At 43.4% G+C, this 17,360-nt stretch overlaps 2 protein-coding genes and 1 long non-coding RNA gene across 23 annotated transcripts in view; 1 reads left to right on the top strand and 2 right to left on the bottom strand.

The window, feature by feature from the left end:
* LOC117425604 (chromodomain-helicase-DNA-binding protein 5-like) overlaps positions 1–1,151 on the top strand; it is a 39,235-nt gene extending 38,084 nt beyond the window's left edge. For all 6 annotated transcript variants that reach the window (XM_058992998.1, XM_058993000.1, XM_058992999.1 and 3 more), the window contains exons 41-43: positions 554–644; positions 860–914; positions 990–1,151. The gene's annotated coding sequence lies outside the window, so the exon portion shown is untranslated. The remainder of the gene's footprint in view (positions 1–553; positions 645–859; positions 915–989) is intronic.
* Positions 1,152–1,545: 394 nt separating this feature from the next.
* On the bottom strand, positions 1,546–3,168 carry LOC117425409 (uncharacterized). The gene is made up of 4 exons (XR_009307835.1): positions 3,000–3,168; positions 2,390–2,480; positions 2,120–2,174; positions 1,546–1,676 (listed from the first exon to the last, which is right to left on the bottom strand). It is a non-coding gene; the product is annotated as an uncharacterized LOC117425409 (long non-coding RNA).
* Positions 3,169–4,355: 1,187 nt separating this feature from the next.
* The window catches only part of LOC117425407 (voltage-gated potassium channel subunit beta-2), a 57,151-nt gene continuing 44,146 nt past the window's right edge, over positions 4,356–17,360 (bottom strand). For 11 of the 16 annotated variants that reach the window (XM_058992987.1, XM_058992985.1, XM_058992991.1 and 8 more), the window contains 14 exons: positions 16,597–16,640; positions 16,025–16,062; positions 15,754–15,833; positions 15,040–15,084; positions 14,842–14,886; positions 14,539–14,582; positions 14,262–14,348; positions 13,749–13,793; positions 11,089–11,174; positions 10,195–10,315; positions 10,009–10,103; positions 9,694–9,814; positions 8,100–8,188; positions 4,356–7,921 (listed from right to left, as the gene is read on the bottom strand). In XM_058992987.1, coding sequence (XP_058848970.1) covers positions 7,832–7,921; positions 8,100–8,188; positions 9,694–9,814; positions 10,009–10,103; positions 10,195–10,315; positions 11,089–11,174; positions 13,749–13,793; positions 14,262–14,348; positions 14,539–14,582; positions 14,842–14,886; positions 15,040–15,084; positions 15,754–15,833; positions 16,025–16,062; positions 16,597–16,640 — 1,030 coding nt within the window. In that variant the 3' untranslated portion in view covers positions 4,356–7,831. The remainder of the gene's footprint in view (positions 7,922–8,099; positions 8,189–9,693; positions 9,815–10,008; positions 10,104–10,194; positions 10,316–11,088; positions 11,175–13,748; positions 13,794–14,261; positions 14,349–14,538; positions 14,583–14,841; positions 14,887–15,039; positions 15,085–15,753; positions 15,834–16,024; positions 16,063–16,596; positions 16,641–17,360) is intronic. The other 5 variants (XM_034042322.3, XM_058992992.1, XM_058992981.1 and 2 more) reach the window with 1 other exon arrangement.

The raw sequence follows: 17,360 nt of genomic DNA, 5'->3' as shown, positions 1-17,360 counted from the left end.
CCTATGTTTAGAAATAAACATGTACAACAAAACACTGGGGCTGAATTTCAAAGCGACTCAAGTGTGAATTGATCACGTTTTTCAAATAAATTCCAAACTGGTAGATACACTTCTTCACTTTCTTTAAATGCCTTTTAATATCTTTCTAGTTTTGTAATGTGGGGAAAAAAGTGTTTTTAAAATAACTGCGAGTTAATGAGCAGAAACTACAAAGAAACAGGTGGATTATGAGTCGTTTCCTGCAGGTTTCAGCAATGATTTTTATTGTAGTTTTGTGAAAAGTTGCTACAAACCGGCCTGAAAAATGCTTTTGTTCAGTTCAGAAAAACACACTCTTAACAATTAACCAACCCGCCGAGTTTGTGCGCATTTACTCTAGCCGTGTGTTAAACCCACGCTGTTTCGTTAGAGGAATGAACTCTCTTTTAGTGTATGGAAAGTGATTCGCTTCTCCTCATCGTTTTGGGCGCATATTCAGCGACGGTAATAAGACTCATTTCAGGTGTTCATTTGAACAGTCTGGTATTTCTTTCTCTCTGGGTTTTTGTGTAAGGAACATGAGGCGCTGTGAATTGTGAGCTGTTGCTGGTGCGCTGCAGTCCTGGATCGACACACGGATTTTGGTGATCTCCGCGCAGGTCCTGGTAAGTCATGTTTAGTTTGGTCTCCTTTCAGGTGCGCTGAGCCCAAACCTCTACTGCAGCGTGCAGGAGAGTTCGCGCATGCGTTCTGTACAGAACCACAGCTAGGGGTTCCGAATAAGAAGCTTTTGGAAAGACGTTTGAAATTCAAAACGATTCGCATTAATCCTGCACACACGATGACCTGTAACTGTCAATTCCGTGTGTTTGTTTTCCAGTTCCCAGATGCCTCGGCGGACCGCACACTGAACAGCCTGTCTGGTGTCTGTCAGGGTAAGCGCCCTTTCATTTGAATCTGCTCAGCAGTGTACCCTCGCATGGTTTATATCGTTTTCATTTTCTTTTCAGGATTCACACTCCCAGTTCTGCAGTATCGTTCCTATAAAACCTCTGGCAGCTTTTGGAGCCTCGGGACAGCAGATCGGTGCGCGGGCTCCTTTCACGAACCAGCCGTTTAATATTGTTCTTGCAATTGTGTACAGTGTTTAAATAAATAAAGATTGCATTGTAGATTCTTTGTGTGTTTCTCTCTCTCTCTCAGCAGTCTCTAAACACAAACCATCACATAGTCTGTGGGGGACTGCCGACATAGACCTTGCTTTTGGGGGGGTGTCAACGTTTTCCTTAACTACCCCCCCCCCCCCCCCCCCCGTTTTGTAGATGGATTAAACAAATGACACGGTGGGGTCCTGTACTATCGTATTCCCTTTTTTGGGAAAAGGGTTAAGTGTTTTGGCGGGAAAATGTTGCCCCGCTGAAGCAGGGTCTAGATCTGCAGTGCCCAACAGACCATGTGATGGCGTTTCCCCTAGCAGACAAGCGCGCCAGAGAAACAGCCATCGCATGGTTTGTTAGAGACTGCTGGGGAGAATTGACCTGACGAAAACCTCAGCTGGGCAGTAAGAAATCAGGCAAAGCAGGAGGTACACAAGAAAACCTTTAATAGAATGAAATCCCAAGACAACGACAGAGCAATGCAATCACATTCCCGGGTGCGGTATCCACAAGGGGGTCAATCTGCCGTCAATCGGTTTCCTGAAAGAGCACAACAAAAAAAACGAGTTACTGAAATGAAGAAGTCGCTTGTATAGCACAGCATTCACAATACAAACTGAACCCAAATATACAGATTATCAATACACCGTGCACATTTATCTGGACAGAAGAGATATCACTGTATCAAGCAAGACTGTTCAAAGTGCTGCTTGTGAGTAACATGTAACTTTGTCAACTGAATAAAGCTGTTCAAATTGCAGCGCCGCTGTAGTTTACTGTATGTGTCACAGGTCTGATAAATACTGTGACGTGCAGGAGCGAACGCACCGACTGCGTGTGAAAGAAGAGAGTGTGAATTCTGAAAAACAGCAGCATTTTACAGATCATGCACACAAATACAGATGTAATCAAAAACAACTCTGCCTGCCTGCGTTGCATGCGAGGGTACACTGCGGAGCAGATTCAAATGAAAGGGCGCTTACCCTGACAAACACCAGACAGGCTGTTCAGTGTGCAGTCCGCCGAGGCATCTGGGAACTGGAAAACAAACACACGGAATTGACAGTTACATGTCATCGTCTGTGCAGGATTAATGCGAATCGTTTTGAATTTCAAACGTCTTTCCAAAAGCTTCTTATTCGGAACCCCTAGCTGTGGTTCTGTACAGAACGCATGCGCGAACTCTCCTGCACGCTGCAGTAGAGGTTTGGGCTCAGCGCACCTGAAAGGAGACCAAACTAAACATGACTTACCAGGACCTGCGCGGAGATCACCAAAATCCGTGTGTCGATCCAGGACTGCAGCGCACCAGCAACAGCTCACAATTCACAGCGCCTCATGTTCCTTACACAAAAACCCAGAGAGAAAAAATACAGACAAAAACCCAGAGAGAAAGAAATACCAGACTGTTCAAATGAACACCTGAAATGAGTCTTATTAGCGTCGCTGAATATGCGCCCAAAACGATGAGGAGAAGCGAATCACTTTCCATACACAAAAAGAGAGTTCATTCCTCTAACGAAACAGCGTGGGTTTAACACACGGCTAGAGTAAATGCGCACAAACTCGGCGGGTTGGTTAATTGTTAAGAGTGTGTTTTTCTGAACTGAACAAAAGCATTTTTCAGGCCGGTTTGTAGCGACTTTTCACAAAACTACAATAAAAATCATTGCTGAAACCTGCAGGAAATGACTCATAATCCACCTGTTTCTTTGTAGTTTCTGCTCATTAACTCGCAGTTATTTTAATAACACTTTTTTTCCCAAATAACAAAACTAGAAAGATATTAAAAGGCATTTAAAGAAAGTGAAGAAGTGTATCTACCAGTTTGGAATTTATTTGAAAAACGTAATCAATTCACACCTGAGTCGCTTTGAAATTCAGCCCCAGTGTTTTGTTGTACATGTTTATTTCTAAACATAGGAATCTAGAAACAGAAACGCGGTACAGCACAAGCAAGTCTCTCTCTGTGTGACCTATTCCAAACGAAAATAAAAATCATTCAAAACCACGAGAGAGCTACGGAGCTCAAACTCACCGTGTTACCCCGGCCGCCATCTTTCCGATCTACCTGTGCGGGGCGTGGCCAGCGGGGGATGTCACCTTGAAGGGGCGTGGTCAGTGTACGCTGCACCTGCGGTTCGAGCGCAGGTATACCTACAGGTAGGAGGAACAGCGCTGGGCTGGTCAGTGCTGGCACTGCATCCACTGAAACACGCCGCTTGGGGGTTTGAGGGGGTTTCTTTCGGAGGTAAAAGGGCCCCGTTTTTACAATTAGTAATGTCAGTAAAGTGAACCCACCCCTTTGCCCTGTTTCGAGGTACCGCCTAAAAACGGCGATACCCCAAAACGCCGACGCGGTAGAGTACAGAGCCCGAGAAACTCACGCCTGTCTCCCGCAGGTATTGGAACAGAATGCTGGACGCGAACCCGCGGACAGAGAGGTGAGGCTGAGCGGACCGCAGCTCCACACAGGCAAAGCACGGGAAGCTGTGCTCAGTCCGCTAAGCCAACCGCGCCGACACGCTCTCGAGCGACTTTTTAACTTGTTCAGTGTCCTGGGTGGGTGACTCCTACATGCATTTGGAATTGCATGCAACCACCTTTTTCATTTGAACTATCATGGATGCTGAAGTCGTGTTAACAGATTGGTTTTGTTATTTGGAAAAGGATCCCTATAATAATAATAGTGCAATTCAAGTAACTCGGTAAGCGCCGGTTCTCAAAAGCAGTTTAAGAACAGAGAGAATGAAATTGCTGTCAATGTGTGTTCTGCACTCGTGGCGCAATGGCATCGGCGAGGGATCATTTTTGCAATGCGGTGCATCGCTTCTGAAGTTCAAATCCCTTTTTTTGCGATTCCATTTTATGTAAAATATATATATCAATTTATTATTATAATTTTTTCTGCATTACAAAATTCCTGAAAACCCCCCTCCCCAAGTAGAAATAGCTTTTGATTAAAATAGTCTCCTATGCATACGTAACAGAGATACGCGTTTCGCACTGACGTCAGCAGCTTCCTCCCCTGGCACTTTGGTAGCGTAGCAGCCTAAAGGATAAGTTCAAGAAATAGGTGTGTGAGTCGGCATATCAATCCTGCTATTCCTCTTCATATTATTAATACACACTTCCATTTTAACAGTGATCGACCTATCTATCTATCTCTCTCTTATTGCAATTAGTGTAGGGTAATGAGAAACTCACAATACCAGGCAGGATGTTTAATATGATTTCATTTATTTATTGTCATTTCATAAATACAGAAGCTGTGCATATCGTCAGTCCTGAATTCACATTCAGAAGCACGATGCAGTTAGCAAATGCCTGCCAATGAAAAAAATAAAATAAAAATCAATCAATGATGCAGGAGTGATCACAGCCATTCATATATATATACACACAGGTCAAAGTATATACACACAGAACTGCTCTGACGATGAAAGCGTCACAGTGGGCTTACATTTCACAGCCGAATATCGTCATTATTCTTGTTCTGTAACTTCTCAGAGGGGCCACTCTCCTCTGGTTTATCATTCAAAACAGAAAGGTTTAACACACACTAGCGGCCTTTTTTGTAAAAACATGTTAACATACGCAATTATTCCTCAGAACGATATCACAACCTGCTCTTCAGAAGCACAGTACAGGTGTTTTAAATTTGTAGCATAACATCACGTGATGCAGCCATTGTAGTTAATAAAACCGTTTTTAACTGCGAGAGCACCGCTTTACTGGGAGCAGTGTTGCCTGCTGTGCTGTCCCTTATATCTAGACACTACTGCTGTAGCTGGCCGCCCATTATTAGTGTACAGCTCCCAAATCCAGAACTGCAGTTTCATGCCAGCACCCAGTGCGTTTTACAGATTGGAGAAAACATGAACCTGAATATTTGTTTCACCAAGCACTGTGGCAACACACTGCCTGCATGCCTGCCCTGTATTCAAACACTGCTGGTGGATGCAGATCTGGAGACTCACTAGAAAGGCATTGGGATGGTTTGACAGAACCGCAAGGCAGGTTATATTCTCTGGGGTCTGTGGGATTTGCTGTGGTGCACTGCAGTGTTGTACGGGGTTGTGAAACGTTGTATTATTTCACGGACTTGTCTTCAAGCTTTTCTGTACACAACAAAAGCAGTCCCGGTTTGCAGCGTTGCTTGCTCTGGGGGCGTCAGGGGAAAGCTGTTTAGGACACGTCTGTGCTGGCATGCTGCGGGGCTTTCCATAATGAAAAGGAACTGCAGTGGTCTTTGGTTTGAGAGGGGTGCTCTAGTAACCCTAATACTGTACATGGCAGGACAGACTCCGCTATCTAAACTATGGAGTGGTGCATGGGCTGCTGTGTGACAGCACCAAAACATACACCCTGCTTCAGTACCATGCTGTAGCAGCTTACACGTAACAGTGCACAGCCATCCTGGCCATCATTCAACGCTCATTTGAGCTGCAAGGACTTCTAATTAAATAAATAATGATGTCATTTGTTTTACATTTCAGCTCCAATTGACTCAGCTGTCTCAACAGTACAGTACAACAGTTTCAAGGTGTGGCCACTATAAAGCACTATATATATATATATATATATATATATATATATATATATATATAGATAGATAGATAGATAGATAATTGCATACTGTATATAAGTGCTAACTTCTTTTTGTGATTTCATCACTTCAAACTCAGATTTCTCTTTTGCGGTTCGGTATACCAGAGAGAAAATACTGTACACAGAGTTTCTAGTCTTGACAGGCATAAAGAATAATCAATCTCTAATAAAAGTGATTATAATAGTCATTGTTCATTACCATGTGCAGGATCGACATACATACACAGACCCTGGTTACTATAGTTACAATACTCAAGCGTAGTTCAGCAAATTAAGCACATGTTTCTGTTGTGTTTAAAAACGCTTTTGAGCTTCATATGATACCATGCTTCACATTCCTTTATTATTATTATTATTATTATTATTATTATTATTATTAATAATTGGGTAACTACATATCTCAAATTCTATTTACAACAAGAAAATCGCACATCCACTGTAGAAATATATTTTTTTTTAATGCAGTAACTCCTACTGTCCATATGGTTGTGCCAGAGATGGCTTTTTTTAAATTCATTTTTTTATCCTTTGGATTCCACTCAAAGTATACAGTAGACCGGCTCTGCATTGTCCTACATGCATTTTTTTTTTTTTAAACATTACAGTCTAAAGTGCTGCCACCTTGTGCCGCAGTTCAATCCAGAACACCTTTCACAGCATGGAAAATAAACGCAGGATGATAACCTGTTGGAAATGCCATAGCCACTGAACGCTGAGGCTCTGTTAGATTCAGAGTAACGCTGGGGCAAGACCATTTCAATAATATATATATTAAAACAGGCTTTCACTGGAGTTGCAATTAAATACAAACCGAGCCCCTTGTAAGCAAACTATTTCAGAGCAATCCTTGGGATGAGCGAATGTGAAAATCTGAAATCTGCAGGTTCACTAGCAGCACGCTACTGTATATGACTGATTGAATCCGTCTGTTCAGTCCCTGCTAAAACTTTTATCAGCGATGCATATCATTAACAGGACGAGGAATGAGGGGGGACGACAAAAAAGGCCATCACCCATGAGTCTGCTGGAGGAATGTCTGATTGAGTTTGGACAGGGGTTTGATCAGATCGCATGCAGTATTACTGCTTGATTTAAGGCGGATCAACGCAAAAGTGCTTACAGTGGTATAACAGCCTAGACTTTTCTATTGATAAGTGACACTGTGCAGAACATACGTTTGTGAGGGTTACAGATTATGCAGGTTTAAGGATCGGGCTGGAAAATGACTTTTTTTTTTCTTTCAGTATTGGGGTAAAACATCAGTCCTACTGAAAGCTGTTGAAAATCTTTGGCTTCAGCCACATGACAGAGAGACAGGTTTGCAGCGTTGATCTTGGGAGCGGTAATGAAAACGGAACGCCCTACCCTTCCCAAGAAACGAGCGTCACTGCGAGGGAGTCTGGAGGACAGAGGAATTGAACACACACGAGTGAAATCTTGGAAACGGAGATGCTGCACCGTTAAGTCTTAAAGGTGGAGTTACTTTGAGACTAGCAATGAGTCCCAAAACAACACTGCAGATCACACTGCCGCTGAAATGTTTCAATTGTGGGGCAACTGATCCCCCAGAATGAGGAAAAGTCACCCACGTCTGTTATATACAGACTCAGTTCTATCATTTACGTGTTTTATTTATTCATTCATATTGAAAAAAAGGATTTGGGGTTTGATTTAAAATGAAGGAAGCATGTGTAAAGCTGAAACATCATTTTACAAGTCAAGGTAAACTTGTCTTAATTGTCCTTGTGTTGTCATTTCTATGTAGATTCATTAAAAAAAATGAGAATCAAAAAAAGTAAACGGAATTCATAGCCTGCCAAGCGAGCGCACGTGTGCTTTTCTTTTTCTTCTTGTAAATAATATTTCTAAGAGCGCATACCCCCCCCCCCCCCCTCACCCCCCTTTGCATTCCATTGTGATCCTTTTTTAAATGATTCTCTCCAGTGCATTTTATTTTATTTGCCGATTCCACACTTCAGTTTCCGATTCGGTAAATGCTCAAGCAATAAGAGGAACAGGCAAAGGTTAGAGAAGAAGAACAGTTTTAGTCCAGCGGGGGGAGCTCCGTTCTGCTCCGCAGCACATTAAGACCGGTAGTCCTTTTTGCTGTACGGCTTGTTGCCCAGAATGCTATCCACTTCATGCACAATGGAAGAAGATAACTTCGGAAGAACCTGAAAAGCAAAAAAAAAACACAAATTACAAGCCTTTCTCAAGAGGAGTCCCAAATCAGCACCCAGGCTTGTTCCTGTATAGACGTGAGCATACCACACAGGTGCATTTCCAGTAGCGCACAGGGACCCTGCAGTCCTGCAGAGGAGAGCAGGAGAAGCCTGATCAGGCAGCACTGACCTGTATTGCTCCGATGTTCTCCATCAGCTGCTCTGTATTGGAAGCCCCCAGCAGGACTGAACTAACGCCTTCGTTCCGTAGACACCACGCTGCAAGAAACGGCACGTCATTTAATCACAGCCATCACAGGAGTGAGCATCGAGATGCACGACTTTTCACTCCAGTGGAAGATTTTTTATTTTTTTTGTAACTTTAATTTAAAATTTAAAATTATTATTATTATTATTATTATTATTATTATTATTATTATTATTATTGAGAAATGCATATTTATCATGCCAAAACGTTGGAAAGCTGGTCGTCTAAGAGCAGAAGTCTATTAGAAACTAGTCAAGGCAGCACACTGTGTATTTATTTTTACGATGTTATTTAATGCAATGGCTAAAGTCCGGTAGAAAGGGCCTTAAATATTTCAACGGAAACACACTGCTCTTCCTAAAGCACAACGCCTCTGCACACTGTGCACAGTGTACCCTACACCAAAGCACCTGCTGTTCTTTGGCAGTCTCCCATCCAATCACTGACCAGGCCCAGCTCTGCATAGTTTCGGAGATCTGGTCTATAGACCAGACTGGGTTATGAGAGCCTGCAGTACAATTCTGTGGCTGTTCTCCATTAAGTGGCTAGTCTCAGGGATGTGATATAAATGAAGGCCATGTTTTAAAAAGGCAACAACGAAAAAAAAAAAATCAAATAAACGCCCACTTTATTAAAAAGACAGCATTTCTGAACTTCGCTTAAACATTGTTGTCAAAGTGGCAGAATGAATTACGGTCACGGGTCGGTTAATGGTATTCCTGCAAATGCAGTGTGAAATATAATTTCAAAATCTGTCGCCCTGGAAAGCGCTGTGAATATTAATTCTAAACCAGAGGCAGATTTTTTTAGTTTAAAGCTGTTATTTAAAAGCCAAGTCGTATCAGCAAACTTGCACCACCAAATGATTTGCACAAATGAGTATTCCGTGGGCGTGATAAATAAGTTATCTAGGGAATATCAATATGTCAGCTTGTAAATGATTTGTGCCCTGCACCTAACAGAAACACAAGATGATTTATGTTTGCATTTTAAAATGTTTCTTGTGTTAAGTGTCAGGCTGCCACCCTGCTACTGTACATGTTAGCTTTTACATCTCTGTACAGGATTTACAGACACCCACGATTTGTGGACGAGGTGGCACCGAGTGGACCTGGGTTCGGTGGTCTCTAGGTCTCAGTGGACCACAGTCCACATCACGCAGTGAAGCAGGTTCAAGAGTAAAGACATTTCTTCAGGTTGCACTGTTCCTTAACGCGAGCGCTCGCTAATACAATCCAAATAGAAACTAGAGCTGGAGGCGGACTGCAAAAGTTATTTTGTAATAAGGATTCCCTATTTATGTATGTGTATGTATTAATTTTCAATCCAAAAGTAAAACCAATCGGCTTAACGGATATTTATCTCAGGTATTTAACCTGCGTTGAACTTGGCTGCAGCTCGCTGTCACTGGTCCCTCGAACCAGGAACACACACACACACAAAAAAAAAGTGAGAGTGAGAGAGGGACGGACGGACAGACAGACAGAAAGAGAGAGAGCGGCAGAGTTACGTGTACCGATAGCCAGCTGCGGGAGCGTGCAGCCCAGCCTCTCTGCGATTGCCTGCAGCTCTTTCAACTTCGCCTGCTGACGTCGACCTTCCTCGCTCAGGATCTTGTCTTTCAACCACTGGTACCCCTGCCAAACACACACAGCACACGCACAGCTCAGCCTTTACATGGAACTGTGACAGTACCTGGGAACCTGGTAGTCTGTAAAAAGTATTGAAAACGTCAGCGTGGGCCCAGTTTGTAATGTTTCAAACAGCAGCTGGGGTATTTCAATTTGCTGCAGTTCAGAGCATTACAAAAGTGGGCCCCCCACTGGGTTACCTTGAGTGAAGCTCTAGAATAAGGGGGGACCCCGCTGTCGTATTTCCCTGATATGATCCCACAGGCCAGCGGAGACCACGTCATAGCGCCCACACCTGGGAGGAGAGAGCGGATTTAATCCCCCACAAGAATTTTGCTGTTGCCTTTTTTGCTGTTGCACCTGCAGGTGGTGCTGTGTGTCCGTACCTATCTTATGGAAGAGCTCCGGAAGCTGCACCTCCACCTTCTCCCTCTGGAACATGTGGTACTCCGCCTGCTCGCAGATCGGAGGGATCTGGTTGAACTGCCGGGCAACGGAGTACGCCTCCTGCAGGAGAAAGAGTGAGCGAGGGCGCCGAGAACCGCTGGAGATCAAACATTCCCACAAAGCCGTCCATCTGGGGACGGTAAGTGTGTTCTTTGAATTTTTGTTGTATATTGAACTTGGCTTCGATAGACAGATTTATTTATTCATTTTTAGATTGTGTCCATGCATAAGACACTGGATTTTTTTTTTTTTTTTTTTTTTCTGCAGTGTTTTACAAATACATTTTTTACATGTGCTTTCTTGGTAACAGTGACTTCCTATCAGACACAACCAGGCATTTTCCTCAGCTAGGATCTGAACTCGGTGTGTTCTCCTTGCCTGGTAAACACTAGATGGTAATCGCACAACTTCTGCATTCTAATGAGCAAGATCAAGTTACCCGACAGCTTGCTTGTAACATAACGATACCCCCCCCCCCCCCCCCACCCCAAACTATGACAGCAATTCAGCCAGACATAGAATTTCAAAAAAATCATAAACCATAGCAATTCTCAAAGGTAAAAAAAGAACCTATTGTAATGGAGGATCACAAACTGTCAAGTCTGCTTGGGGGTTTATTTCTACATGCCCTGCTGTGAACTCTGCTACGCAGCAGCATCTGGGTCAGACTTGGTCTTGTTTTAAGAGCAGCATGGCACAGCTGCTGGTCGCTGGGTGTTTGCACGTAGATGCTGCTGTACGGTGAGCTGTGGTGCGGATTGATGCTTTGTGAGTGTACGCAGTGCAGGATGTAGATGTAATCCGGGTATTGAAAGCAGCGTTGAGTAACTTGCCATAATCTCCATGGAACTCCAGCGGGAAGTGCCCCAGTACATGGCCATCCCCTGGTTTATGACGTGTGTCATGGCTCGGACCGTTTCTGGAGAGAGAGGGAGGGGGAGAGAGAGAGAGAGAGAGAGAGGAGGGTTTAATAGGAAGCAGACAGTCTCAAAGCAGGTTTGTAGAGTGTAGAGAGGGCTATGAAACTGCATCTCAGCGTTCAATGCGCTCTGTCTTTGCTTTGTGAATTTGGGGCACTCAGGTTCCCAGCACCTCTAGTGATCGATCTGAATGCAAAAATGTATAATTCAAGTGTTTCAGCTGCGGTACCCTAAGGGCAGGAGAGGGAAACAACTGAAATATTTTACCCCCAAAATAAAATGTACACAGAAAGAAATTCTATAGCACTATTATAGCACTGACCAATATGTAATTACTTTACAAAATCAATTAATTGACACTGGATTGCGTAAATGAATATTTATAATTCTAGGCATGTTTTAAGAAACCCAGTATCCAGCCCCTGTTTAAAAGCCCATCAGCCCGGTCTAAAACCATGCAAGATGCGATTTCTGCTGCACAGACACAGGCCATAGAAAGGAGGAAAAAACAAAAGAGAAAGTGCAGAACCACTCCAACAGGGGCAGAGCAGAGACAGGTGAACATGCACACAGACACACTCCGACAGGGGCAGAGCAGAGACAGGTGAACACGCACACAGACACACTCCGACAGGGGCAGAGCAGAGACAGGTGAACATGCACACAGACACACTCCGACAGGGGCAGAGCACAGACAGGTGAACACGCACACAGACACACTCCGACAGGGGCAGAGCACAGACAGGTGAACACGCACACAGACACACTCCGACAGGGGCAGAGCAGAGACAGGTGAGCACGCACACAGACACACTCCGACAGGGGCAGAGCAGAGACAGGTGAGCACGCACACAGATACACTCCGACAGGGGCAGAGCACAGACAGGTGAACATGCACACAGACACACTCCAACAGGGGCAGAGCAGAGACAGGTGAACACGCACACAGATACACTCCGACAGGGGCAGAGCACAGACAGGTGAACATGCACACAGACACACTACGACAGGGGCAGAGCAGAGACAGGTGAACATGCACACAGACACACTCCGACAGGGGCAGAGCAGAGACAGGTGAACATGCACACAGACACACTACGACAGGGGCAGAGCACAGACAGGTGAACATGCACACAGACACACTCCGACAGGGGCAGAGCAGAGACAGGTGAACATGCACACAGACACACTCCGACAGGGGCAAAGCACAGACAGGTGAACACGCACACAGACACACTCCGACAGGGGCAGAGCACAGACAGGTGAGCACGCACAGGGAGCTTTCATCTTGCAAAAAAAATTGTAGCGAGTAAACAAGGCCAGCCATTCAATTATATGGGAAGTATTGGAGAGAGGGTGGAGTGTGGTATAGAGGGTAGAGCTGGGGAACACAGGCGTTGGCATTCTAGTGCTGGGCTAACTGGATCTAGACTAGATATATCTGGGTATTGGGACCAGTGATAAACTGATCAGTTTTTTTATATTTGCATTACAAAAATGAATCATATTTTTAATATATTTAAAGTTGCATGCTATCTATTTTGTCCTTCCATCTGTACTACTTTATGTCCCAGTGCAACTTGTGCAAAGAGGTTCTTTAGAGCAGAAGTACAAGTACATGAGTAAAACATTTTGGCAGGCTACAATAACATTGCTAACCGTGTTGCTATTTTATCTAAGAAAACTCTGTCAAGGAACCCCCCAGTCTGGGCTCTGCAGCACTTTATTTTACATCCATGAATGTCAACGCTAAGCCAGTCCCATCAGCAGGAAGCATGCTGGTGTTATGCTGGGGGAGTGGGGGTAGCAGTGCTTCCAAATTCAGACAGAATCGTAGCAAAGGGATCGTCTACAATGACAGGGCAGGGTATGATTCAGAAGCGACTGCAGTCCAAGCACTGAAATAAGCAATTCCTCCTCTCCAGCTCAGATTCATTACCATGCTTCACTACGTAAAGCTCGTTTGATGTGTTTTCATTTTTAATAGTAATTCATTAGCATGTTTTAGAGGCAGGGGAGCGGTTTGCTTTCCCCAGTTCCAACGTAGGTTTAGCAAGGCTAAGGCATTGATGATCATTTTAATAGACACACATTGGTTTGGGAAGTTGATACAGTCAATGAGGTCTGAATCATAGCGCAGCAATTAACCTGGAAGCACAAAGAAAATCAAACGTACCCATAGTATAAAAAAACAAAAAAAAACAGAACAGAATAAATCTGTAAGTATATAACATGCTCAGTTTGGAAGGAAGAGAGTAAAAATAATGTGCATGAAAAAATGAAAATGAATGATCAGGTCTCTGTTTAATTTTATAATCTATCTATATATATATATCTATATATATATATTTTTTTTCCCCAAAAATTTTACTTGCAAGATGTTTTTAAAAAAAGGTCAGATTATTTACTTATTTATTTTTAAAGCATTTTATGGTTTTCATTGTTTCCAAAAAAAAAGGGGGGGGGGGGGGTGGTGGTGGTAAACAGGCACAGTAATAAATAAATAAGTTATAATGCCATAAAATGCTTTTTGGAAAAAGAGAGCCAATACTCGGAGGGTACCGTCCGTGTACCTTCTACGATGAACGTTCTTGACTTTGGAGTGCTAAATGGGTCCCCTGGTGACAAGAAAAGATTTAGAAAAAAGACCAGAGTTTATAGCTGCAGCTGTAATTACAGTACACACTGTAGACTACATTTACTGAAGGGCTTGGGTGGGGATGGGGAGGGGATAAAGTCAACTGCACTCATAATAACTCAATGGTGTGTTTTTTTTTTTTTTTTTTAGTTTGTTTGCTTTATTTTGACCTCAGCTGTGGCATTTGTTCAGATTACGAGTTCTTGGTCTAGACACTCAATGGGTCGATGGAAAGGGTGGTGATGGGATTGCTGTATGATGCAACAGAACAGAAGAAAATCAGAGACAGAGACAGAGACAGAGAGAGAGGGAGCGTGCTGTGAGGCAGGGCCAATCTACAGTGAAGTGACCCCCTCCGCAGAACGGAGACAACCTCAAAGACAGCTTATTTTTTTAGATCGGTTCAAATGAAGAGAAGAGTCTGAAAGCAGCCAAGAGACACACCTACCTTCCATGGGCGTGTTGGGGTCAGGTCTGTTCGCAAAGACCACGTCCACATATTCCAGCTGCAGTCGCTCCAGAGAAGCCTTTAGCCCTGGAAAAGGAGACGGCAGGGTTACAGCACAACAAGGCGCTGTGTCCCCAGCACACCTCTGTATGGGTGCACTGCCACGGTCAGATCCAAAATGCACCGGAATTCACAGTGGCAAAGACGATTATGAAGGAGTTGCTGAATCTCTGGAGTGCGAGAGGGCAGTATTGCATACCTACAGTACAAGTCCTACCTTCTATGATATGTTTTCTCGAGAGCCCCCTTTCTGTCTCTGCTCTGAAAAAAACAAAAAAACAAAATGATTTTAGACGACACAGTAAAAGCAAGAAACACAACAGCAGAGATCTGACAGTTTAAAGGCTTTTTATGTGTTTGGGCAAATCTGATAAACCTTTTCAAAAACAACAACGCAGTGTAATGTATGTATATGCAGTTGGCTGGGTGAAATGCATCTCAACATTATGGCCACGTTTGTGTGCGTGTGTATCCTTGTAATACACGGACACACTTAAAGTTTAAATTTGCAAAGACATACTTTCCACCCCAGAATATTTTGGTTGTGATGACCAAGCTGGAGCGCCTGCGAGAAAGAAAACAAAAAGGAGAGAAAAAAAACGTTAAGAGAGGACAAATAAAAACGAGCGTACAGACATTTTACAACAAATAAAAATCTATCGAAATAAAATAAGTACAGTATATATTGATAGATAGATAGATAGATAGTAAGGATTACCTCCATCCTTTTTTCTTTATTATATTCCCAAGTACAACTTCTGCTCTGGAAGGAGAAAAAAAAAGATAGACAAACAAAAGGCTTAGAAGTTTGAACTGACAAAAAAAAACATCAAGACGTGTGTTTCAAAATTTCAAATTGTAATTTAAAGGGTTTTGTAGAAGAGGGACACAATGAAAAGACTGCGCTGCCAAACCTCAAAGAAACAGGAAATCAGTCAGGTGCGGAACAAAACATCACTAAAACAAAAGAAATCTTACACTCCAGCTGAAGAACATCTTTATGAAGGGAAAGTGAGAGAGCAGGGGATTGGTTTGGGGGCGACAGAGCCTCTCTTTTTACTTGGTGATGAACGGAGACAGGAAACAGCCACAGACACCTCCCTGTGCACTGACATTTTTCCAGGCCTCCTCCTGGACAAAGTGTTTGCAGTCCAGAGCATTAAAGAAAGCATGCCTGCTTTACAATTTTAAAACATGTTTTTTTTTTTTTTTAAAAAGTGCAGCCCCTTATAAAAGGGAAGTAAGAGAGAAAATGAGATTGAATGAAGAAGAAATGAAGGCGTGGGATAGCGAGGGGTCCCTGGCAGAGCGTGCAGGGTGACAGATGGGTGAGACCTGGCACCACTTCTCATCACAGAGCTCATGCGGAGCACACTGCAGTGGCGCTCCACGTTTCCTGCTGCGTGTTTCTCTCTCACACTGAAGTACCTACTTGCCCGCAGCGTAGACTTCCGCCGTATCGAACAGATTGATCCCGTTCTCGTAGGCCAGCGTTATCAGCTGCTCTGCCATCTGCGAAAACACGAGAAAAAAATGAGAAATTCTGAAACAAAAAATAAAACCAAAAAAGGGTTTCATCTCTCTCTCTCACTCTCTCTCTATATATATCTTTCATAAATACTGAAGCCGAAACGGACACGTTTATTAATGTCCAGAAATATTCAAGCTACAAGAAAAATAAAAAGCTCAGCAGAAGCCCCTACCTCATCAGTAATCTGACCTCCGAAGGTCACCCATGTTCCTGCAAAACAGACAGAAATCCAGCATGATTTATGGAAACAACGAGCTGTCTGTGCAACACAGCAATTCCTGACATTTCACATGGAGTGCGATAACGAGGGATCAGCAGATTGCACAGCTGTGCTTAATACGTGAGGAGCTATGACGCTTCCCGTTGCATAAATACAGTGCCCTTTATTCCAGAAACTACACCTGCCAGCAGCTTTAAAACAACCCAGTAGCTTTTCTGATGATCTGAAACTACGCTGAATTAGACGGAGGACTCCACGGTGTACAGTATGGTAGCAAACACATAAACGGCAACGGACTGAGTTCACTTTGTGCTGCTCAATCCCAGGAGCACTCACTGTACTTCTGTTGTTTTGTGTGTATTGTGTCTCCCTCGCAATTTGAGATGTCGCGGTCAATTTTTCCTGATCTTGACACACTGCGTTGCTGCAATTACTACTTTAAGGAATAAGGAATAAGGATAAGAAATCCATTCTTTTGTACTGCAATTGATTATGTACTTATTTAAATGTATTTATATGCTCACCTAGTCCAAGGCAGGACACCTTCAATCCAGATTTTCCGAGGTTTCTGTTGAAAGAAAAGAAAGCAGAGTTTCAGTCGCAGATATTCCTCGAGGTAACACTTAAATGAACGCTGGAGGCTGGGTACAGATTCGATGACACTCTGCAGAGAATCACTCACCTGGCTCAGCCGTGTTGTGTTTAACCTACAGATTTGCAACCACACAGTTATGTTGTTTTGTTGCTGCGCAGCATTATAGGCATTGAGCCGTCATCAGCACAGACCCACCTGCTAATACTGTGAAAGGGATCCACAGAACATACTGCACAGGTGGGTGCTGTGTCAGAACACCAGAAATTCAACAAGGTTAGAAAAAACTGTCTGAAAACTAATTTTGCAAATTTTTTTTTTCCCGGCACTGCTTGCTTCACATCTCTCGCTGTTCAAGGAAAGCTGCGCAGCAAAAAACGTCAGCTGCTGTCAGGTGTCAGTACAGATTAACATGTTCAGCCCGACCGCATGAGCTGAATCAACAACTTATCCTATCATCTCGTTTTGATGAGGGAAGGAATCAAACCCAAACAAAAAAAGAAAATGCCTGTGCCTTTTTTTTTTTTTTTTTACTGGGGACACACGGGCATGTCGTTTTCTTCAGGATCCAGCTTAGCCTTTTTTAATGACATTTTTTAGTTAGAAAGCTTTTCTGTTTTGTCAAACGCTTGAAAATGTTTGGCTTTCCACTCCAAACCTGATTTGGTTTGGCTGCAAGCATGCCTGCTCCTTGCT

The sequence above is a fragment of the Acipenser ruthenus genome, chromosome 20, assembly GCF_902713425.1.
Source record: "Acipenser ruthenus chromosome 20, fAciRut3.2 maternal haplotype, whole genome shotgun sequence".
NCBI classification, from domain to species: domain Eukaryota; kingdom Metazoa; phylum Chordata; class Actinopteri; order Acipenseriformes; family Acipenseridae; genus Acipenser; species Acipenser ruthenus.
The sequence above is the reverse complement of the archived record's forward strand: the minus strand, read 5'-3'. Positions and strand labels throughout refer to the sequence as shown.